A 23,104-nucleotide genomic window follows, 5' to 3' on the forward strand; every position below is an offset into this window, starting at 1 on the left:
TTCGTATCGTGAATCTTGACAAGATCATTTGGATGCATATGTTCTCGTCTGCTCTCCCGCGAGTATCCTGACAGCTGAACTATTCCCGACTGCTTTGCCTCAGCTGCCGCACTAAGACTTTATGCATGCCATAGCTGGCTCATCCGTGGCAATGTGCTTAGGCCTTTGTGGCGTATTCTCTCAAGCGAAGACTTGCGCTGTCGCTGTCACCACGCCCTCTACAGTTTGGCGATTGACACCCATTAATGGAAGCGATTGATCACACTTTTAGATGGCAAAGTGTACATCATTCCATACGTTGATCGAAGAAGAGAAGATACTCAAAATTGGTTCGACTGTGGAATACGATGTTCCAGTATTACCGAAAGGTGAAGATGGCTGACTCCCAGGTGGTGGGCCCCTTCATACGGCATTAACCCAAATAAGTTGCTGATCAAATGGATGGTAGCTAGGTTTGATTCCTTACGGAGTCGGATCAACGATGCTATCGTCCACCTTCATTTTGTTTTTGCTGCCAGAGTCGTCGGTTCAATTCCCGGTTGCTTCTATTTATTTATGGAACCTTTTCCATATGCCTCGGCTTCCTATCTTCAATGTGATGAACTGAGAAACGAGGCGTCCGGAAGAGAATGAGGCTGTCTCAGACGCAGGTACTACGTCAAGAGTCTGGTAATTCTGTCAGTCAAGGTGAAGCTATTGAAATGATTCCATGCGCTGCAGATTGATTCCAAATGTAAGCGGGGCCGATGATTGGCTTATCGCGGCTTGTGGGTGTGGTGGGATAATTCAGTCGGAAAAGCGTCAGGTTTTTTTTATCCATCGCTGGAAAGGTCTGAGATGGATAACCATTGTTGTCTGAATAGATGAAAAACGATGACTAGAGTTGCAGAAACCGTGATGATATTGCACAGAGCAGCAGATTGATATGAACCTGCCTTCCAATCGCATTGTTCTCATTCTTTTTACTCAGTATGGAAAAAGAAGACAGCCCCTCTACAGAATTGACCCCGCTCTTTAGCCTACCATCCGTCTCGGGGACAAATCCTACCCTTGGTCGTGGATCAGTCTATCACTAAAGGGGTTGTTACGACGCAGACAATTGGGTTGCTTGGTTGATGTTGTGTTTTGTTTCTGCGGGGCTGCACCGGTACTAAACCGATCACGAGATGGTTGACAGCCAAAGGTTATTCACATGTGGCGAGCATTCATTGCTGTCAGTAGGTGATGAGTCGAGATGTATCATGCATTTTGGCATTATTTCTAGAGACTTCTCTGATGCATAGACGAGAAAGAGAGTCATGATCATCTGAGGTACTCCCCTCAAACCAGTTCCGATGCAATCCGTACTCATCATGACCCTTTGTTACACTGGCTGCTGTATCGGTATAGCTTCCCCGCACTTGCCTACAGTGCGTCATGTAGCTCTTGTTGACGAAACCGGCATAAGTTTCCGAGAGAACTGTTTGACAAGACGAGATACCGAGCGTGTTCCGGGCCTCGTCCATTGCTCGTCTCCTCTTCTTGCTGTCGCCACTCCACTCACAAGCCTTCCTTTGCTAATCCGACTCTTGTTATAAAAGAGGTCCCAATCTCCACCCCCGCATCTTTTTCTCTATGCCTCGGTTTCTCCTCCCCAAGTCTTCTTCTCGTATTTTGTTATTGTCAATAGCGAGGAGGACCTGGACTTTGAACAAAACACTACACACACCCAGATTCTTGTCAACAACACCACACAACATGTCTGAGAGCAAGTGCCCCGTCGCGCACAAGATCCCCAACGTCGCTGGACACGGCGTCACTCACCAGAAGTGGTGGCCCGAGTCGCTCAAGACCAACATTCTGCGCCAGCACAGCAACGTCACCAACCCTTACGGCGAGAACTTTAGCTATGCTGAGGCTTTCAAGTCGCTCGACTACAATGCCCTCAAGGAGGACCTGCGCAAGTTGATGACCGATTCGCAGGACTGGTGGCCTGCTGACTTTGGCCACTACGGTGGTCTCATGGTGCGATTGTCATGGCACAGCGTTGGAACATACCGTGTCTTTGACGGTCGTGGTGGTGGCCGACAGGCAAGTACTCAACATCGCCTCAATTGCATTCATCTCTAACCATTTCCACAGGGTCAACAGCGATTCGCCCCCCTCAACTCGTGGCCCGACAACGTCTCCCTCGACAAGGCTCGCCGCCTTCTCTGGCCCGTCAAGCAAAAGTACGGAAACAAGATCTCATGGGCCGACCTCATCGTCCTCGCTGGCAACGTCGCCCTCGAGGACATGGGCTTCAAGACCCTTGGCTTCGCCGGTGGCCGAGAGGATACCTGGGAGGCCGACGAGGCCACCTACTACGGTGGTGAGGATACCTGGCTCGGAAACGACGTCCGTTACTCCAACGGGAACAAGGGAACCACTAAGCCTGGGGCCACCGACTCGGACCAGACCGAGCACAAGGATATCCACAACCGAGATCTCGAGAAGCCTTTGGCTGCTGCCCACCACGGTCTCATCTATGTTAACCCTGGTATGTTTCTTTCCCTTACCGATTGACCTGATCATCGCTGACAATAAGCAGAGGGCCCTGATGGCAACCCCGACCCCGTCGCCGCCGCCCATGACATCCGCGAGACCTTCGGCCGCATGGCCATGAACGACGAAGAGACCGTTGCCCTGATCGCTGGTGGCCACACCGTCGGCAAGACCCACGGAGCTGGCTCAACCGACCACGTCGGCCCCGAGCCCGAGGCCGCCGACCTTGCCCAGCAGGGTCTCGGCTGGTCCAACAGCTACAAGAGTGGCAAGGGCCCCGACACAACCACCTCTGGTATCGAAGTCACATGGACAAGCACTCCCGTCAAGTGGAGCCACGACTACCTCAAGTACCTCTTCCAGTTCGAGTGGGAGCTCACAAAGAGCCCTGCTGGCGCCCACCAGTGGGTTGCCAAGGATGCCGAGGCTACCGTCCCCCATGCCTACGACTCCAGCAAGAAGCAGCGACCTAGCATGTTGACCACCGACTTGTCGCTTCGCTTCGACCCCGCGTACGAGAAGATCTCTCGTCGCTTCCTCGAGAACCCCCAAGAGTTCAACGATGCCTTTGCCAAGGCTTGGTTCAAGCTCACCCACCGTGACATGGGTCCCCGCGACCGCTACCTCGGCCCCGAGGTCCCCAAGGAGATCTTCAGCTGGCAGGACCCCGTCCCTGAGCGCGACTACAAGGTCGTCGATGACGGTGACATCTCCGCCATCAAGAACGAGATCCTCAAGTCTGGCATTGACGTCTCCAAGCTCGTCTCTACTGCTTGGGCTTCTGCTTCTACTTTCCGAGGCAGTGATCTCCGTGGTGGTGCCAACGGTGCCCGTCTCCGTCTCGAGCCCCAGAAGAACTGGGAGGTCAACAACCCCTCTCAGCTGGGCCAGGTTCTCAACGGTCTTGAGAAGATCCAGAAGAACTTCAACGACTCTCAGTCCAACGGCAAGGCCATCTCTCTTGCTGACGTGATCGTCCTTGCTGGTTCTGCTGCCGTCGAGAAGGCCGCCAAGGATGCCGGTGTTAACGTCACCGTGCCCTTCACTCCTGGCCGTACCGATGCCACCCAGGACCAGACCGACGTCCAGTCTGTCGCTCACCTCGAGCCCGCCGCCGACGGTTTCCGAAATTACGGCGCTTCCACAGACCGTGTCAAGCTCGAGCACATGCTCATCGACCGCGCCCAGCTTCTCACTCTCAGCGTCCCCGAGATCACCGCTCTGGTCGGTGGTCTTCGTGCGCTCAACGCCAACTGGGACGGATCATCCCACGGTATCCTCACCAAGCGCCCTGGTGTTCTGTCCAACGACTTCTTCGTCAACCTCCTCGACATCAGCACCGAGTGGAAGCCCGTCGGCAACGGCGACCTGTTCGAGGGTATTGACCGCAAGAGCGGCAACAAGAAGTGGACTGGTACCCGTGTCGATCTCGTCTTTGGATCACACGCTGAGCTCCGCGCGACAGCTGAGACATATGCTGAAGCTGGCGGTAGCGAGAAGCTGGTTCGCGACTTTGTCGCTGCCTGGACCAAGGTGATGAACCTTGACCGATTTGATGTTAAGAATGGTAAAGCGCCTAATGTCTCTCCTCGACTGTAATTTTATGAATAGCAATGTAGCAAAAATACCTTTGAGAATGAAATGATTACGAATCTGACTTGACTTATTGGCCCTTTACCTATTGTGATGTGTCTCAAGTCCATCAATTGACAGCGCTTGATGCTCCGGCTATCGGCATCTTGCAACTTGCCTTCAGCTCTTGTAATCCCAGTACTTGATAATATCGCCGACAACCTATCAATTACGATAGGCTACTGAAAGCTGTACAGAGTAGTAGTATTATCTTGCGTGAGCTGACCCGGCCGAATCGGTTCTACTGCGCCGGAAGACGAACCGTCCAGTTCCGATCATGTGAGGGAACCGTTCCAAGGCGAGTAACAACGGAAATTGTCACAGAGCTCGTGTAGACCTGCTGATGTGTCGTGATCAAGGTGAGCGTCAACCTGCATCAAGTCCTGCTTTTCATGGCAATAGTTGTAATGCAGCTAGGCAAAGTTGGATGGACGGGAGAGACTACTCTTGAGTTCTGGTCTCTATCTAATAAACAGTACCATGGGCCTAACGTACAGCTTCACCGGTCGACAGTCTTGTCCACGAGACCGCAAACTAGTACAGAAACAGTAGGTAAGCAAACAAAAAGCTCTGGAACGGATAATTTGGGACGCACTGACAGAGTCAAAGCGCTCAGGAGGAAGTGGTTGTGGTTCATGTCTAATCTTATGATGAGGTCACATATACTTACTTACTGGACATAATTGGTAGACGCAGAGATCGCAAGCCTCACTTTAAGGTGTGCGGGCCGCTCTCAAGCTGTTCCCATAAGAGCCAGTAAGTCAAGAGGGCTGACATAGACTGGATACTGTCTTGTGATTCTCAATGATAAAGTGATTTTTGCAATGGATGGACATAGGTTGGAGCGTGCCCTTCGGATAGAACTTGCCGTCGATATTAATATCGATGCAGTTGGTCAGCCTGGGTATCCGGGTTGTCAGCAGTTCGAATGGCATGACGAGTCAACGGAACGCTCGGGCATCATATAACAACTGTAACAACGTTAATCATCCCTGAACCAGGCAAAGCCAATCCTGAGACGGGACGGGACACCAGCAGATCACCCGTGACAAAAACCCGCCGCAGTTTAAGAATGAGAGAAAGCATGGTATGTGAGTGCTAATCAAGACTCAGAAAACGGTAGATCAAGATATGTAGCCACGTTGACAGTGTTTACCTTCTACTCTTTCAATACCCACCCGAAGCAGGATGAACATGAATTAGGTCAGTATAATGAACAAGAGAGGCCATAAGATATCGAAAGTTGACGTATATGACTTCTACATGGGTGTTAGCGAACCCCTCCAAGGTGATGGTGTCTTTGACAGCCTTGTAGAGAGTGACGAGATCTTGCAGACAACCTTGCGACCTTGCAAACTATAATAGATAGAATGAATGTTTTAGCATAAGAAACGAAACATTTGTATATGAGATTCATTTAGCTTCGGGAAACACAGCATCGATCCGATAGGCTCGACCTTCTGATACAGAGAACGCTACGGCGAACGAGCTTGAGCCTTGTAAGGCTGTCAGGATTTAAATTGGATTTATTAATGATTGTACAATGAAGCTTTATAGGATACGCTTGCATTTGATGAGTGGTTGTATAAGTGAAAGACACACTCTCGGATATAGGTAGTCTTCACGATGATACTCGCATTTGCATACATACTGACCTGGTATAGAAATCACGTTAAATAATTCGATAAATAAACTTGATTATACTGCCATCCTAATTCCCATTATTCATGCGACATTATAGATAATGACGCTATTTATGAGCAAGTCGGTATCGCATTCTTAACCGGAGGTATTACAAAGAGGTCCAGAAGCCGGTCCAATGGATGTTAAAGTTAGCGCGCGTAGAATTAGCTTGATAGGTAGTGATGCCATCGTGCTCTAGTGGCAGGTCTTTGCGTTTTCTTAAATTTCCTAGCGACACGTTCTGCTTAAAAGGTCTAGAGGCCTTGCACAGACTCAATCGCTGATCCTGTAGGGGTTAACTGACTCAAGCAATGGCCTGATTGATATCTCGTTTAACGATAGCATCGCACGTTTGCATGGATCGTCATTGTAAGTTAGTCTCTACTGTGTCTCTGTACTCTGTCTAAGATAGGATCATTTCTCAATCACGTGAATCTTATCTATGCGTGTCATGGATGAAGCCAAGAAGTGGTATCGGCAATTTCTGATTGGGAATTCCCCCTTTGCAATAACTGGAGTGTATCGGAACGCCCATCTGCCGGGCCAGGTATATGCTGGTAGCTTTTTATTGCCAGTGGGTCACCAATTGAACTGTCCCCATGGTTCAATTGAAACTTTCTGTTTATCTAGTGGATTCATGGAGAACGGAAAGTTAAATTGATGGACGGAAGAAAAGACACAGCGGAGGAAACGTGGGAATGCCGTTGACCCTCAACGGTCTCTTTGCCAACATTCCAGTTGTCCTGAATCTAGCTGAATTGGAGATAGTTGTCGCTCGCAACTGTTCGCGTAAGTAAAACGTGAAAAACCATTCCCAAAGCGATGTTGTTCGTCCGGGTCCCCGGTTCACCTGCGGCGTCCCGGGATACCGGCGTTGTATGGCTTGTTGACTAGCGCTGAGGTGCAATGTAACGCGGGACGACCCAACGTCGTAGCATTGGAAAGAAGCCCAAGCGCTGGGAAAAGTTTTAGCTTGGGCTCCGTTGAAGAACTAAGAGTGATACTAGAGACTGTCTCCATTGCTGTCAGTGTCAAGTGTCAGTGTCAATGTCAATGTCAGAGACAGACTGAAAAAGTCCGAGCCCTGTACGTCATTATGGGATTAAGGGCTTTGACCCCTGAGTTGTGGTCAACTTTACTTTGCACGCAAAGCCACGACACGCCATGGCTTGCCCGCCCAGCACCGTTGTCTAGTGGGATGTGGGATAACCCAAGCATGGTATTTTTAGTGAAAAGCAACCCAGCGATTCGATTATGCATCGTGATCTTGCAGGCATTAGCTACCCTGGCGATGTAACTCTCAGCTGCTTAGTCCATGTCCATTTCAAGAGGGTCCCTTTTTCTTTTTTCTTTTTCGCTCCCTACCTTCAGGGCCGCACTAGCAGCCCGCTAAATTGGGCCGGCCCTCGACAAGATGCTTTAACTCGTTACTGTAGGTTCAGCAACAGATGACGCACCGATCGTCGATCCGAGTCTGTATCCCCTATCATCGGGATCGGGACCTGAGCGTTGCTTTTGGAGCTGAGAAGGGCAAGACTCGAGGCCAAACTAAACAATCGTCATGGAAAGGTAATTAAATGGGATCTACAGCCACTATAATATCTCGTAAACCTCACCCTTGCAAGTCAATCCGCATTCCGCGCTGTATTCTCAAACGGGACAACATCGTACGCTCAGTTCTCTCCTCAGGGCCATGCCTCGCCTCCACTGGATTCCCCATTCGGTGAAAAGCCCTGTTCGCTGGTTTCCCATTAAAGACGTGAGTTGCCGTTTATCTGCCTGTCATATTGCTCACTAGAGAGTCTCTGCGTCATCACGTCTCGTAAACGTACCACTTGGCTAACACAGCTATTTTACAAAAAATGCAGAAGACTCACCTGAACCTCGTCGACGACGACGACGATATGGACTCTTGCCCACCTCCGATCCCCATTCGATCGCACACACCAAGACGACAGCTCGCAATGAAACAAAGGTACGTCGTTTTGTCTCAGATCTGATCAGGCCGTGCTCTCAGCTCGCTAGCCATGACCAACAAAAAAAAGAAAGAAAAAACTAACAAATCAGTTTTGAGACACAAGATTTAGGCGACGGAAAAGCCGATTTCGACCCACGACTACTGCAACAGCCATCGAAATCGCCGTCCACTCACGGCCACCATCGCTCAAGTCACTACCAGAACCAGACTTATACTCACAACCACACTCAGAACAACAACCAGAACCACGACCAGAATTATACCCACGTCCATGCGACATCACAATCACCAACAACTGCAACAGCGCCAGCACCAGTACAAATCTCTGTCCCCGCGCTCCCAACTTCACCTGTTCGACCATCATCCGCTGCTACATCGCGTAGCGCAATGTCATACCGATCACACGAAACAGAAGTTTGGTCGCAAAGAGAAAGAGATGCTTCATCTATTTCGTCCGTCTACGTCCCCACGCATCTCCCCGCGCTGCAAGCCAAGGGTGCGGGTGCAGATGGAGACGGCTTGGAACCCTTGACAGAGGAGGAATATGACCCATCATCTTTCGATCTCGTCGTGCCGGCACATGCCATGGGGAAACAATACACTCTCGAGAGCCAATCCGAGCTGCTGTTTTCCGCCAAGCATCTGACAATCATTTTTGAAGATCCGATACTCTTGCAGCGTTTCACAAACTTCATTTCCGCATCGCGACCTGCTTCAGTGCCACTTTTGACTTATTATCTCGATACCCTCAAAGCAATCAAGGCAATTAATTACGCAAACTCTCTGACGGCATCTTTGGAAGGGATTGATGGCCATGATTTCACTTTGGACCCTGTTACTAACACCGTCAATGCTGCTCTGCAAAAAAGAGCGACCGATGCTTTCCAAGCAATGGCCAACCACGATTTACCAGCCTACATCACCCACACGTACATCCAAACCGTCAGCATTACTATCAAGCGAAGAATAACAGACACATTGGCTCCCCAACTGCGCGAGCTCTCAGAGGGCTTGGCAGAGGTTTTCTGTCTTACAGATCCTTCAAGGCCCGACAACCCGATTGTATTCGCTAGTGAGGGTAAGTTTAACCAGCGACGAAATTTATGGCCAGTACTAACGTAATCACAGAATTCCATCGAACAACGCAGTATGGTATGGACTATGTTCTAGGCCGCAACTGTCGGTTCCTCCAAGGTCCCAAAACGAACTCGTACAGTGTGCAGCGAATCCGAGATAAGCTCAAAGCTGGCCAAGACCACTGCGAGACATTCCTCAACTACCGTCGTGATGGCTCACCTTTTATGAACCTGCTCATGGTTTCTCCACTTTACGACTCCCGCGGTATCGTTCGGTATCATCTCGGTGCACAGGTCGATGTGTCTGGTCTTGTAACAGACTGCGCAGGACTGGATTCACTATCAAAATTGCTGAACCGTGAAAACCCCGAAAACGAGCGTTATCCTGGCGAGAACGCCCACAAGGAAAAGGAACAGAAGACGGACGAGTTTAGAGACTTGGCAGAAATGTTTGATCTCACCGAACTCAGGACTGTTCGCGAATCGGGCGGTGCTTTCCACAGAACACGACAGCAGGATTTGAGACAAACAGATGCTGCGCCTGCGAACTGGAGCAAGCCGAGATTTGTCTTTGAAGACGATGCAACCATCAGCAGACGCTTGTCGGACCCAATTCTCCAGGACACCGCTGCCATGAGCTTTGGTGGTCGTCTGAGTGGTGTTTACAAGCACTATCTACTTGTCCGCCCATACCCCAGCTTGCGCATCCTCTTCGCCTCGCCATCTCTCCGCGTACCCGGCATGCTACAAAGCTCATTCCTGTCCCGCATCGGAGGCTCCGACCGTGTTCGCGAAACCCTTACGCAAGCATTTGCCGGCGGAAACGGGTTGACAGCCAAGATCCGCTGGTTGTCCAAGACCGACATGAACCACAAGAACCATGGCGAAGGCGGCCAAGCACCTCCCGCAAACCCCGGCCGCAACCGCTGGATCCACTGCACACCTCTTCTTGGATCAAACGGCGCTGTTGGTGTATGGATGGTTGTTTTGATTGACGATGAGTCTGATGAAGCTTTTATTCGAGGAATGAGGAGGGATGCGCCTATCGTACAGCCTGCGCCTAGGCCAAAGTCAAGAGTTGATCAACTTACGGGTGATGATGATGCAATGAGTTTGAGTAGCTTTGCTGCGCAGCATCGTGGTTAAATGGCGTTGGATTTAGTTTGGGTTGGGAGGACTATTAATGATGAGACACGAAGTGTTTTATATCACGGTCTACATTTTTGTAATTAATGATACCTTTTTGAGTTATAATACCAAGATGAATTACATAACTGACTACTTGGGATCCTGAGGATGATTTTGTAACCAAGCCCTCAGGGTGTCAAAAAGATTGGCCGCTTGAAGCATAAGAGAAGAAATTAGTAGGTCGGCTTATGCTACCTGGACAAGGCTTTTTAGGCCACTTATTCTTATACCCTAAGGCTTAGGAGGTAAACTTTTCTACATCCTTTAGGATGGCATATTATTGAGTTACATGAGGGAGGCTTGAATCATGGTCGAATGAGGATCGGCGAGAATGAATTTCGGAGGTGGTATACCTGAAGAGGTTGCGGTGGGAGCGTAGCGGCACGTTACGTATTCATAGCTATCAATCGTTCGACCAGCTTTGCAACTCGAGGGCGAATGGAAGCGAGGTCAGTACCTACAGCAAGGTAGACGTGCGTACCCTATTATGCTGCTCATCGGCTAGAAGCATGGCCTCACAAAAGAGGAGTTTGAGTACCACCTGACTCTTCTCTCGCCCCCAACGGACAAGAAAGACTGTTTGCTATAAATATGCGGTTGGCACTGCACTGCACTACACTGCCAAGCGTCTGTGAATCAGAGACAAATACCTCTTTGGCATAAATGCCTGACTTCTGTCTAGAATTTAGCGTCATTTTGAAATCTTCCTTTTCTTTTGTTGAAAACCTTTTCACTTTCTTCATGACAACCTCACTTCGCTCCTACAACCTCATTCCTCCCCCGCAAGGTGCGACGACAGCTGCCACTTGCACCCTTTTGAATCTTGCGCTCGTCCAAAAGATTCTTCCAAACCATTTCTGTCCCTGAGGGACATCATCCTGAAGAGTAGGTAGGTACTCAAGGATCCCACGTGACTACCTCTACTAATGCCTGCCTCATCCAGACGACGCCCTCTTGCCCACATTGTTTAACCTGGGCGCGAACTCACCATCATATTCATCCCATCGCGTATCAAGTCACGGACCATTTGGCCTTATTCGAGCTCAAAGACCGACCCCAGAGCCCGAAGTCGATTTCGTCAATCTCGGCGCCCATTTTGGAGATTTCCCTTCATCCTCTATACAGTGACAAACCATGCCATCGCAGGCTACTCCATCGGGCTCTGTCGAGATACCTTTCATCCCAGTCAAAAAAAAGAATGAAACAGGTGATCAAACGTATTCGAACCGACGGCTATACCATCACCCAGCAAGACCTCGAGTTTGTCGATCGCGAACAGGATGAGTGGCTGCAGCAATGGACCCCAGATCCCATATTTGATAAGAAGGTCAAAGATGCACGAGAGGCCTACAAAGGACTGAGACCTCGTGGCACGAATGGACCAGTTGATGACGATGATGTCAATGATGATGGCTGCTTCGACCAGCTTCGTCGATTGAACCCGCAAGAGTATATCGCTGCTGAAAAAGCCTCGCAATGCCACTCAGGCCCAGTGGGATCGCAAAGGCCACCGACGGACCTGGGTCCCTTCACCCATGACCCTATCGCGGGAACTGAGCTCAATGTTGGACTCGATAATGACTCGCAAGATGTTCGCGACCAACTTCTTCCGCCTGAGCCTTCTTGGCTCCCATGAAGTCAAGAGGACGATCGATTGATTGCTGCCTCTTATGAATCTGGGTTGATTGAAGACCAGGACGACGATGTTATCAACATCCTCACAGAGGGCGATTATTGTCTCCAAGTCTGGGGCCGCAAAGAATTGATTCAGTTGGATGGCACAATTGTCCGAGTGCGTAAACCACTGGTGCCTATGCGATGCGTCAAAGTCCTTGCTCGTTGCACTCAACCGGACCTACAAGAGACAACCGACGAAGTCGAGGCAGTCGAGGAAGACGAGGAAGACGAGGAAGTCGAGTGACGCACTTGTTTAAGCATTGGACCCAACCGCATTGCCGACAATACGGCACCCGAGGCCGTGATAGCTGGCTACTCTGGCATCACGGGGTGCCCTGTGTTTGCTACTCCTCCTTCGATGGGTACCATACGCAGTACTATCGACATGAGTGACAACTCCCAAGGAATTTCGTTCAGGACGGAGCACATGAACCATTTGACTGACGGCAATGTCATTTGGCACGAAATGTCTACAGTGCCCGGAAACATCAGTGCCATTAAGCGATTGGTTATGAGCAATGATCGGAACTTTATTGACGATGACGACGTTGCCAGTACCATCGCACTTCAGCACAAGCGACTCAACCTCGGACTGAGCTTCGAGCCTCCTGCCCACCACAGAGCAGCGGAAGACGGGGAATAGCAACCCTCCCTTACGCACCTCTATGGTGGAACGGATGACGAGGATACACATTTCACTTTGCACTTGCCTTGCCTAGCGATCCTTGACATGCCAAAGGAGCTATTAGATCGCTTGAACGCCTTCTTATGGAAGTACCCCACGACCTCATTGCGCTGAACGATGCCCTACGAGCAGTATTGGTTCATGATCGCATTATGAAGGCGGCTGACCGTGAGGCAGAAACATGGGCCTATGGAGTTGTCGACGGGCGACCAGGGTTGAAGCACGCCGTTCCCAATGTCGCTCTCGCAACTTTCGTCATCTACTGGCCTCATTACATGCGGTACCATGAGGAAAAGAGCATGTCTCGGCACATCCACCCTTTCCGTTTCATTCATACTCACTATGTTCGAGATACCTTCAAGTACGGAATGAAAATGACGATTTACCCTACCCATCTGAACACTGGCCGAATCTCGGAGCTTGTGGCAAACTTGAGGTCCCTGAGCCCTGATGTCCCAGCCAATCACTTCATTCCGGTCCTACCCCATTCAATGCCCGGCACCCAGCTTATCTGGCCCAAAGGCACCCGGACTGCACAGAAAGTCAGCGCAGGCCTCCATGCCTTGCTCCTTCTCAACGACATCAAACTTTGTGGACTCCCAAGCTATCACCATCGAGATGACTGGCTGCAGCTTATCTCAATGCCGGGATGCTTTGCTAATGCTGTCATACGATCGGTCATGTCTAGTCACACCTACGCTCCCACTATACCGACTCCCATGTTCTGGGCTCCTGACATGCGAGGAACGTTAGTATCTATCTCAGGAACACACCAGTTTGTTGGCCCGTTCTTCAAGGATATCGACCCTTCCATGTTGCCTGAACGCTTCCACCACATACCTGGTTCTATCGCTGAAGCCCTGCAAGAATTCTGTGACTACGATATATCCGACGAAGCTTTCCGACGCCAAACAAGGGAACGTCAGTGCATGCGACTAAATCTTGCGCGAGCCCTCAATACCCCTATCGAGAACCTGCGTATCGATGAAAAATCGGGGCTAATCACCTGGGACGGTATGCAAGACGAAGTTGTGATGGCGGTTGAGAACAACGCTATCCCTTCGGTGGTAAGTCGCGCGGTTGGGATCCCTCAGCTCCGACAGAGATCTGTTCCTGCCCCAGCTCCGACTCGAGTGACTACTCCTCCTCCTGACAATGAGCCGGTGAGTGTTGACAGTACCGAACGCCTGGAGCCCAAGCGATCGAGCCGTTTGTCAACCGAGCACCGTGACGAGATGCGTCAACTGTTGAAGGAGCTTCCCATCCGTAGTCAACCATGGAACCATATCATTTTGATATTGAGTGGATTGGCACCCCCCACGCATGCTGACCTTTCGAGAGCGTTGGAACCACTTACCGCATGCTTCGACAAGGCCGAAAGATTGAAAGGTCACTTTGATGGCACCGTTCCTGTATCTGATGATGAACAGCGCATCGACGTCCTGGCTGCGGTTCCTGGCATAATTGCCCAAATCTGTGGCGCTGTCCCAGTTGAAGATACCTCCCTCTACATCTGCAGTGCGGCTAAATGGGCAAAGTTGAACGCTGCAGAAAGGTTCCCTGACGATCTCAAGAGTCTGGCATCCCAAGCCACCTTCCTTGCTGGTATAGGGCCCAGCGTCGACGCCTGGGCGATGTTTGGTAGCGTTTACATGCCATTCTCGGAGTCCAATGGCTATTCAGCGCAGCGTGATCTTCTTGGTATCATCCAAGGCGAAATTGACAGCAACGCAGCTGACCGCACCTGAGTTTAAGGTAGTGGACGAAGGAAATGGCTATGAGTTTTTGCGCACCCAACTGAAGCTCCGTCGATGCATGCTGGGGATAATAGCGCTGGGGGTAATGGAATTGGGGTCCCTGTTATCTGGAATTTTGATCATAGATGGTATAGACAGTCGCGCCTCACTCTAATAGGACTCTTGTACTTAGATTGCAAATGCCTTTTGGGCTCCCAGTACCTACCAGATAGATGAAGACGATGCACACACCAAAAGCTTCCTTCTGCCAGTGAAAGCATGTCTCCGATCTCCTTTGACTAAGTTTTATAATAAGTAGTAGGTTTTGCCTACAAGTTGTGATTTTTAATCTGCAAAAAGCGTCGCTGAGTCTTCTCGGATGCCGAGGCTCTCGAAATGTCGACTGTTACTGGAATTTTAGGTTTTCCGGGCTCCTCGCTCGTCCAGTCAGGGTTCAATGGCTCATGGTCCTGTGCGGCCCGAGTCGAATCTAGTTTCCGATTGATCGCATGGTGATAGCCATAGCCATAGTTTCATAGCTGTATGTCTAGTATTGCCAGTGTCTCTGAGAGAGTGGAGACATGTCTGACTGCCAGAACCCAGATGAAGAAGCGCACTTACTGTGCCATACAATAACATCTCGAGTTAACGAATAACATCTCGAGTTAACGAATAACATTGTATGGTTTTTTGAAGTTTACTGAGGAGATCTGAAAAGTACCTACTGGTATCAGACTCATACTGAAATCAGCCACATCTAGAAATATCCATTCAGCCGTTTCGGGATTGACGCTCGTCTCGGATTTCCTGACTTCTTTCTATACCAGGTTCTCACTCGCTGATATGCCTTCGTAAACGGGTCAATCTTTTCCAGATATCAAGAGAATACGACAAAGCCTAAACAAATACAGCAAGCTCCAACGGCCCTGAGCGCCAAGCAGTGTGAGTTAAGTTTCATTTATTGTATTGGCGTTTCACCATTGTCATCTCCACGTATCAGATTGCGACATAACCCCCGCACATGGCGAGTGCAGGGGTGCTCTCGAAGTGAGATGGCGGTGGTATAAGAGCATCACATATTCCCAAGTCATCAGAAAATAATCATTGACAAAATTCTTCAGCACGATTCAAGATGTATTCTTGTTCAATCACAGCAGAGTATGAAGCTGCGAATGAGCAGTATGCTACAGACTTTGACAAGGGTGATCTTGCCCTTCCACCATCTCGGTACGTATTTATTAATAATGGCAAAGAATTGCTGACTGACCATCAACCTACAGAAAAGTAGCCATAGTGGCATGTATGGATGCTCGTCTAGATCCAGTCCAAATACTCGGGATTGAGCTAGGCTCAGCACACGTTATCCGCAACGCTGGCGGTCGGGCAGCTGATGCTCTTCGCTCGATTATCATCTCGCAACAACTCCTTGGCACGAGAGAGGTCGTCATTGTTCATCACGTTAGTATAACTAATGGCACCTAATAGTTATAAGTTGGACTAACAAAATACAGACCGACTGTGGCATGCTCACCTTTTCTGATCTCGACCTCAAGGCCAAGGTTAGAAAAGATCTCGACCAAGACGTGGACCACATGGCATTTTTGCCTTTCGGAGATCTTGAGCAGAGTGTTCGGGATGATGTCAAGTTTTTAAAGAAGAGTCCTTTGGTGTTGGACGTTCCCATCACTGGTTATATCTACGATGTCAAGTCTGGCAAAATTACGGTCAAGATTAGATAGCTTCACTAGATCTTGAGGGGGGTGTTTTGAAGTTGGTTACGAATAATATTTAATTTTATCCCAATTTGGTAGTACTGAATGGAGAAAGACTGCAAAACATGTCTGTAGATTGGCCAAACAGAAAGTGCAACTCACAAATAACCTGCTGACAATAAAGCTATGAGTAACGGCATTGCGTGAACTAGATAAACACCATAAGAGAGTGACTGTCTCTCCAACACTTTTTCCCAACACAACCAAATTGCTCTACCTCGTCAACCGGGACCCTTTGAAAATATGCCAATCTATTTTATCCGCTCATGTCTCCAATTACTGATCAATCACATTTGCTGATAAATAGGATTCGAGGGAAACCCAAGATCCAGACTCTCCCAATTCCACAGCATGGCAAGGTCTCCTAGTTCAGCATCAGAGAGCTGCTGGAAACCCATATCGATTTCAGGAGATCCAACTGGGAGATTCTGCATATGAGATCTGTTGTTGATATCCATAGGCCAAGATGGCGCGGTAGGAATCTCTTGAATTTGTGACGGATCTGTGTAAGTGCACTGTTGAAATCCCAGATCTGTCCCGTCATGAAGGGGATACGACACGGATGACTGCCCTCCCGTCTGAATCCTCTCAGGAGCCACTGGGATAGGGTCGATGTGGGGCTCGTACTGGGCTTGTACTAGAGGTAGCTCAGGAAGTGGGTTAGGCATCGGTGCCAGTGCAATGAGGCCTGCATCCATAATTGGTTCTGGCATAGCTGCTATGACAGGCATAGAACCTTGGCCGCTAGGTGGAGTATCAAACCGTCGCCTCTTGTGAGCTTCAGCCGCCTGTATCCCAGATGACGACGGCAACTTCTTAATCAACCTTCGCAAAACATCGTAGGGAGCTTTGGCTGTGTTGGTGGCAGTTCGTAACTTCTTCAGAGTACTGTATGCTCTGGCGATAGCGCCGGCTACTTCTTGACGACGCGGCACACGGCCGTCTTCTGCGTGGATGATGACCGAGCACAGAAGGGCAGCCGTGTCAAAGATGCAAAAAGGGACGAAGTGGAAGGTGGTGTCTCTGGTCCACACGTACTCAAAGAACCGATGAACAGCTTCTATCAGACGAAGGGCGTAATCGATACCTGTCAGTCGAAACTCTAGATCGACAGCAGACGCGGTTGATTGCTTCATAGACTTGGCCATGAATGCTCTAAAAGGGCCAAGGGCAATAGATAGAGTGCAAGTGTGCATGTAGTGACGGTGAAGAGCAATCCATGGTAGATCCTCGTTAGTCGGTGTGTTGGGATGATCAAGTGCGTACTCGGGTGGGAACGTCTTCATGAAATCCTCTAGAATGGTTTGGTAATCCCTGATGTCGGCAGGATCAGAAAGGAGCTTGGGTCCACCGAAGCGTTTGAAGATCAGGCTGACGAGTTCAGACTGTAGCTTGAGATGCAACATGGGTGAAGCGGGATAGTCTTCTAGTGTAAGACTAGGTAGACCAACGTCACATTCAGTGCGGTCGATAAGCATTGGGCGTGCCAGGAGTGAAGAAACCAGCCTTGAGATGTGAGTAGACGTCTTTGTAAGTTTGGGATGTTTGCTCACCAGTCCCAGGAATCCACAATGCACCACAGTCGTCTCTTCATTTCGAGCTCAAACCCCGGTAGCTGGTCTACGGGTTTCTTGTGAAGATCTAAGAATGTTAGTAGTGTGCATTGACTAACATGATAAGATACTCACTAATCATCTGTGCCTCTCGGACTACAGCGCCAAGAACCTGCCAGCACTCTGCGAACCGTGCCTCGGCCTTAAACCAATAACATGAATGCAGTAGGTACTGGACCGTGTAGACATGGCCATATCCCACAGGGATAGCGCTGTGGAGCTCTCTAGCAGCATCGTGGTATTTCTGGGTCAGGTCTTTGACAGATGCGTCAAGCTCGCTCTCAATTCTGCTACCCGTCTGGCTGTCGACATGCTGGACTGAACATGCACAGACCATGAGTAAAAGGCATGTCCACTGAACACCACATGGTCGGCCTTTGCTGTAGTCATCCCACCAGCGAGCGTATTCTTTGCTGAAATGTGGCGGGTAGACGATGTAGTAGTAAAAGTTGACGACATCGAGAAAGCCTTGGATTAGAGTGTCTGCGAATGTGAGATAATGACAAAATAATTGGACCAATAATCTTACCAACGATGTGTCTTGGCGGCAATACATCTAGTGCGCGCTGGAGCTGAGCGCTGTCTTTGGGTTCGAGATAGTATTGATCAGAAGGGTTGGTACTCCCTGTCTTGGCCGTGTGAGTATGATAGCCAAATAAAAGCAATGCGGACTTACTTCTTGATCAAGATTCGTCAACATATGAAGACGACTGTAGCCAATCGCTTCTAAAACGTCTCCAACATCATCGTCGTCGCTCTCCTCTTCATCGCCATGCATGTCGCGCTTCCGCTTAACTTCCAGGGAAGCGGTCCACGCATCCTCACCTGAGGTGACCTTGGAGTCATCCCTGAAACGACACTGATCAGCGACCTTGCGCTTCTGGCAATTGTTGCATGGCCATTGGCGATTGCACTTTTGCTTTCGACGATGGCACTCGGTGCATGCAGAGCGCAGCAGAGCTTCTGGTTGGGCGATGCCCTCAATAGATGATTTCCGAGATTCTTCGGGCATCATGACTTTGGGATTTACAGAGCAAAGGGAAGAGAGAGGGACGAGCTGGGGATGGAGTGCAGTATAGGGCGGGGCTAAAGAGGTCTGGTCCATTGGAAACGGAGTCTGCCGCAAGGATATTTGTTTAGTGATCGATGGGACTAGACCAGGTTGGGCTAAGGACTGTAAGGGTCCTTGAGAGACAATGCGGAGGCACCGAGATGCATCAAAGTTTTTCCTATTGGGTGAGGCTTGTGAATGTCTCAGTTGCCTTGGTTGTGCTTTGCCTTTGTTACACAGGATCGTCATGGAGCTGAAAGCTGAAAGTGAGTCAGGGCGGGAGGAGAAAAGGGAGCGCCCTAGCTAGTCAGCCCCGGAGGAATGTTTGCTTTGCTAGGACTCGGCTGGTAGTCTCCCGGCAAGATTCGCATCGGCTGAAACGAGACAATGACATGCAGTAAAAAGGAAGTAACTGACAATTCACTTTGTTTGTTTCGACTCTGCATGCATTGAATCTTATAATAATATTGAGTAACCCGATGAGCTGGATGAATACATGTCACATTCGTGATCTTCTTGTCTGCATGAGATGTTCCAGGGTCTAGGATGAGCATGATCGACCAAGAATGTGACGTGTAACAAAACTAGCTGATCATCCGAACAAATCAGAAGTCGTCAAGAGAGTCTTTCTAGTCCCTTCTTGTCTTGGATCCGCCGCTCCCGGGTAGCTATTGTGTCGCATAACTATCTATTTGTGCTACTGTATTAAGATTAATGTTGCACTATTTCCAGTATTCCCAGCCGGTATCGGGCGTGGCTACCCTGTGTAAGAATAACAGTTGGCTTGTATCACTGAGAAGCGAAAGATGTTGGTATCTGATAAGCATTGGAGCTTGGTCAGCACAAGTATTGGTAGCACTGTACTATCTCGTAGAACGCTGAGTGATGTTTCCATGTGATTGCTTCAATTATGAACAACTACAAAGATTGTTGGACGAGGCCAAGATATAGAGGTCTGGACCAGCATAATTGATTGAGATGCCTTGTATTATACGTCCCGATACAGTATCCTTCCACGTATTTTCCTAGATCAATGAGAATAAATTCACTGACACACCGAATTCGTCTTGCCACGCAACTGCTTTCATAACTTCATGACACCATTACCACAGAACCATCCAATTTTCTCCCAAATCTGCCTGGCGCATACACGCAGTACCCTCTAGACACCCTTGCTGATTGGCTTCGTCTCAGTACGACCACGGATGATGGTGGACAAGTCGCCAAGCGGCAGCATGATTGGGAAATCGACCGACAAGAGCAGGATAGAAGTCAGCATATACCACCCGATAAATGTAACCGCGAGGAGTAATCCCGCACCGACGTGCTGGTACTGGAGTGCGCGGCTTGTGTTTCCCTGTGCAACAGCAAAGAAAGAAGCTGAAAGACAGCTGACTGCATATAAATGTTAGCACGCAATATCCGATAGAAGGGTATGCAACCTACAGCATGGAACAAGAAGGGCAAGGATAGCAAACAGAGCGACGTTGGTTCGTATACTGGCGATACAATAGACAGCGCACAGAATGGTCATGGCAACGAGGAAAAAGGCAAAGGTCGCGTAGAAAGAGGGTTCCTTGAGTCCGTCTGCGGCAGTGCCGGTTGTCGAATATGTGCTGTACGCGCCGGAACCAGGGACGACGGTTGTACCGAAAGCTAGCCAGAAGCCACCGAATGTGAAGAAGATCGTGGATGGGAACGTGTTTCCTGTCAGAAGGTTAGCGAGGTACTTGTGAGGGATGTAAATAGAAGTGCCGCTTACCAAGAATCCATTCACCAAGTCCTCCCAAGACAAGAAGAAGACCACCGATACCGAAGTAGACACCACTGTGAATCGTCATTAGCCACTGGTTCTGACTTAATAAGTCATTGAACTTACACGACCGCCGCAGCAGCGAACCCGCCTGCGCCTTGCCAGTTCAGCAATGCCATAGACGCTGGCGTGGTACATAGTAAAAAGCCGGCCAAAGCTGTCTGTGTTAGCATGAGAGTGACCCTAATGTTAACCAATACTTACCAACTGGTGTTGGGTTGCCAAACGTCTTGCGGAGATCCCCCTTGACTCTATTCTGGGGCTGGAGGTATAGCTGTTCGAACATTTCAGGTGAGAGCGGAACGCTCATGGCTGGTTGGATATGTTCCATCTCAGCGCGATCGGTGTCGAGTTTTCCACTTGAAGTGCGAGACATGATGAGATGGCAATGGGTATCGTTGTCAAGATGGTGAGAGCAAGAATAGTTGAGAGACAAGAAGATGAGGTGATGAGAGACGAAAAACTGGATCGCATAGTTCCAGTGACTTACTTATATATGCATCCCACAACAATAAGCTTCCCCTTACCCCGGATTAGCATAGCAATCTGGAGAAGTGGAATCTGGGGGTGGAGATGCAGGGATACATCGTGGTCTCGAATCTTTGTCCATGCCAGATAAGATGGATTGGGGATGGATAATGGACCAACATGTAGATCTATTCATGGCAACGTGGGCATCGGAACGCACGGAACATGGACGACCCAGCAATCAGCCCGCGGACGAGGATATATCCAAGGCGATAATGGAGCTTGGTAAAGAAAACGACTGGCTACCAGTGTAGGATAACATCCTAGGAGAGTTTCCAAGTGACGGTGAATGTATGCTAGCCATATTCAAGGGTCCCAACGAACTAGCCCCCCAGACACTACCCTGGGAAACTGGATTCCGGCCACTTACGTTCGGTCGAGCGGCCCCTGTCCTGTCGATCAAAGCTGGATTTGAACATCCCCAACCAACATCAATTCCTTCACAGCATGATGGACATCTGGATTCCGCAAAGGTTGATGGCTCCCGTTGCATTTCTGTTTGGAACTAGTGTCAAAAAGGCATGAATGCGGAGGCGGCTCCGACTTGCGGGAAGGCCTCCGCACTGCGGCTCAACAGAGGCCACGAGGTTGAAGGGGAGAGGAAGCTAGGAGATGGTTTCCGCGGGGCTAGTGAGATTAGTTTGGTCAAAGAACTTCTGTGCACGACACGACTGGCTTATTGATTGGTTGCGCAGTAGAGATATGGCGACTGGGAGGCGGAACGAGGACCTGCAAAGTTAACTGCCGAAGGTTTGACCTCGTGTTTGACAGTACCCAACATAGACACTAATTTGGTACGGACCAGCCTGAGCCTAACATCTGCATGCTACCCCGTAGAGGCAATCAACTGGAAACATTTCCAACAGATCAAACGTCGTCCTTATCACTATCCTGTGTCGAGTCCCCCTCATCTGCGGGAAGTTGTTTCCCGAGACCCTCAAGGATGCTCCGCAACCCTTCCTTGACTTTTGGATTGACCACGGTCTCGATGCGCTTTTCCAATTCCGCAATCTTACCCAACAGTTCCTGCCTCCTAACATCAGCCAGATCAATTTCTTCTTCTTCTCCTCCTTCTTCCTCTTCGCCATCGTCCGACCTTTCAAGACCTTCACCAAAGGCTTCCGCAAACGCCTGGGCCATGTTGTGATCCTTGATTGCAAAGACAACTTCGTCAAGTTGACCCCATCGCTCCTTAGTGCTCTTTGACTTGTCCTGTCTTGGCAGAAGGACGGCTTTCCATAGCCGTGCAATCTCACCGACTGGATTGCCGTGTGCTCCACAGCCCCAAGCTCCAAGAACCAGACGTTTTGTCTTTTTCATCACGGCAACGCGCATTACCCCCCTGATCTTGTTCTGAGCCAACTCACGGTCCTTTTTGTTAGCGTAAGTGGCCACTCCATCGTTGTCTAGCTCATATTCAGGCGTTCGAATCATAGCAGCAGTGATACAGTCCACGTAAAAACGATCCTTCTTGTCCAGATCCTCGCCCTCTTCGTCTCTAAAGACCAACACGTTGGGAGTGTAGATGGAGGCTAGGTCTGGGATACGGTACCATTCATCTTTGAGGGAAGGGTATAGTGTAGTGCGCATGCAAAGTGACTCTTCTTGACTGTTTGCACCGTTGAGGAATCCACCACCGGGGGATAGTGGCGAACCCATGTTGAGAATAGCTACACGAGCGCGATCGTTCTTGAGATCAACTTTGGTACCTGATGGGGTTTCGATCTCGAGAAGGTCTCGGGCAGCTGTGAGTGTGTCGACTTGTCGAACCGAGATTCTTGGTGGTTTTAGATCTGTGGCTGGTGGATTGGATTGACCATCAGACTTGGAGTTTGGTGACCGGCGACCAGATTTGCCCTTCTTTCCTGACTGATCGATATCTTTGTTGCTTTCTCCAGACTGCGTACTTGAAATCTGGGCATCCTGAAAAGAGATCAATTCCGCCGCGTTGATTCCTTGTTGAGCGCGGGGATTTCCAGATAGGAGAGTTGGTATGGCTTTGTTGATTGTCGCCTTGGCCTTTTTGGAGCGTACATCTTTGCGGAACGCCGCCGGGGGTCGTCCAACAGACGGTTCAGTTCTTCCCATGATGACTTCTCGAGTAAGTGTCAAGCAATATGGTCAAGTGAGAAGTCAACAATCTTGACTT

The 23,104-nt window shown here is 49.6% G+C and overlaps 9 protein-coding genes across 9 annotated transcripts; 5 read left to right on the forward strand and 4 right to left on the reverse strand.

Moving 5' to 3' along the window:
• The first annotated feature begins 1,591 nt into the window (after positions 1–1,591).
• On the forward strand, positions 1,592–4,185 carry FGSG_02974 (peroxidase/catalase 2). Its single transcript, XM_011324518.1, has 3 exons — positions 1,592–2,070; positions 2,122–2,518; positions 2,570–4,185. Exons 1-3 carry the CDS (start codon positions 1,615–1,617, stop codon positions 4,120–4,122), a joined length of 2,406 nt encoding a protein of 801 aa, XP_011322820.1. The 5' UTR covers positions 1,592–1,614; the 3' UTR covers positions 4,123–4,185.
• A 90-nt stretch (positions 4,186–4,275) lies between these two features.
• Positions 4,276–4,932, reverse strand: FGSG_02973 (uncharacterized protein; the record flags this gene model as incomplete). The annotated part of the gene is made up of 5 exons (XM_011324519.1): positions 4,276–4,317; positions 4,418–4,526; positions 4,651–4,689; positions 4,755–4,799; positions 4,868–4,932. The coding sequence occupies 5 exons, from the start codon at positions 4,930–4,932 to the stop codon at positions 4,276–4,278; spliced, it is 300 nt and encodes a 99-aa protein (XP_011322821.1).
• Positions 4,933–7,700: 2,768 nt separating this feature from the next.
• Positions 7,701–10,038, forward strand: FGSG_02972 (uncharacterized protein; the record flags this gene model as incomplete). The annotated part of the gene is made up of 3 exons (XM_011324520.1): positions 7,701–7,813; positions 7,906–8,894; positions 8,945–10,038. 3 exons carry the CDS (start codon positions 7,701–7,703, stop codon positions 10,036–10,038), a joined length of 2,196 nt encoding a protein of 731 aa, XP_011322822.1.
• A 1,240-nt stretch (positions 10,039–11,278) lies between these two features.
• FGSG_12542 (uncharacterized protein) lies at positions 11,279–12,400 on the forward strand (the record flags this gene model as incomplete). Its single annotated transcript, XM_011324521.1, is given in 3 exon segments — positions 11,279–11,671; positions 11,726–11,997; positions 12,016–12,400. 3 exon segments carry the CDS (start codon positions 11,279–11,281, stop codon positions 12,398–12,400), a joined length of 1,050 nt encoding a protein of 349 aa, XP_011322823.1.
• Positions 12,401–13,161: 761 nt separating this feature from the next.
• FGSG_12543 (uncharacterized protein) lies at positions 13,162–14,190 on the forward strand (the record flags this gene model as incomplete). The annotated part of the gene is made up of 3 exons (XM_011324522.1): positions 13,162–13,509; positions 13,620–13,651; positions 13,782–14,190. 3 exons carry the CDS (start codon positions 13,162–13,164, stop codon positions 14,188–14,190), a joined length of 789 nt encoding a protein of 262 aa, XP_011322824.1.
• A 1,120-nt stretch (positions 14,191–15,310) lies between these two features.
• Positions 15,311–15,917, forward strand: FGSG_02970 (uncharacterized protein; the record flags this gene model as incomplete). Its single annotated transcript, XM_011324523.1, has 3 exons — positions 15,311–15,405; positions 15,459–15,636; positions 15,690–15,917. The coding sequence occupies 3 exons, from the start codon at positions 15,311–15,313 to the stop codon at positions 15,915–15,917; spliced, it is 501 nt and encodes a 166-aa protein (XP_011322825.1).
• A 320-nt stretch (positions 15,918–16,237) lies between these two features.
• On the reverse strand, positions 16,238–18,575 carry FGSG_02969 (uncharacterized protein; the record flags this gene model as incomplete). Its single annotated transcript, XM_011324524.1, has 4 exons — positions 16,238–17,387; positions 17,504–17,591; positions 17,720–17,876; positions 18,240–18,575. The coding sequence occupies 4 exons, from the start codon at positions 18,573–18,575 to the stop codon at positions 16,238–16,240; spliced, it is 1,731 nt and encodes a 576-aa protein (XP_011322826.1).
• Positions 18,576–19,776: 1,201 nt separating this feature from the next.
• FGSG_02968 (uncharacterized protein) lies at positions 19,777–20,803 on the reverse strand (the record flags this gene model as incomplete). The annotated part of the gene is made up of 5 exons (XM_011324525.1): positions 19,777–20,009; positions 20,061–20,321; positions 20,377–20,441; positions 20,494–20,584; positions 20,632–20,803. The coding sequence occupies 5 exons, from the start codon at positions 20,801–20,803 to the stop codon at positions 19,777–19,779; spliced, it is 822 nt and encodes a 273-aa protein (XP_011322827.1).
• Positions 20,804–21,666: 863 nt separating this feature from the next.
• On the reverse strand, positions 21,667–23,043 carry FGSG_02967 (uncharacterized protein; the record flags this gene model as incomplete). The annotated part of the gene is made up of 1 exon (XM_011324526.1): positions 21,667–23,043. One exon carries the CDS (start codon positions 23,041–23,043, stop codon positions 21,823–21,825), a length of 1,221 nt encoding a protein of 406 aa, XP_011322828.1. The 3' UTR covers positions 21,667–21,822.
• Positions 23,044–23,104: the final 61 nt, after the last annotated feature.

Source organism: Fusarium graminearum, chromosome 2 (assembly GCF_000240135.3).
Source record: "Fusarium graminearum PH-1 chromosome 2, whole genome shotgun sequence".
NCBI classification, from domain to species: Eukaryota; Fungi; Ascomycota; class Sordariomycetes; order Hypocreales; family Nectriaceae; genus Fusarium; species Fusarium graminearum.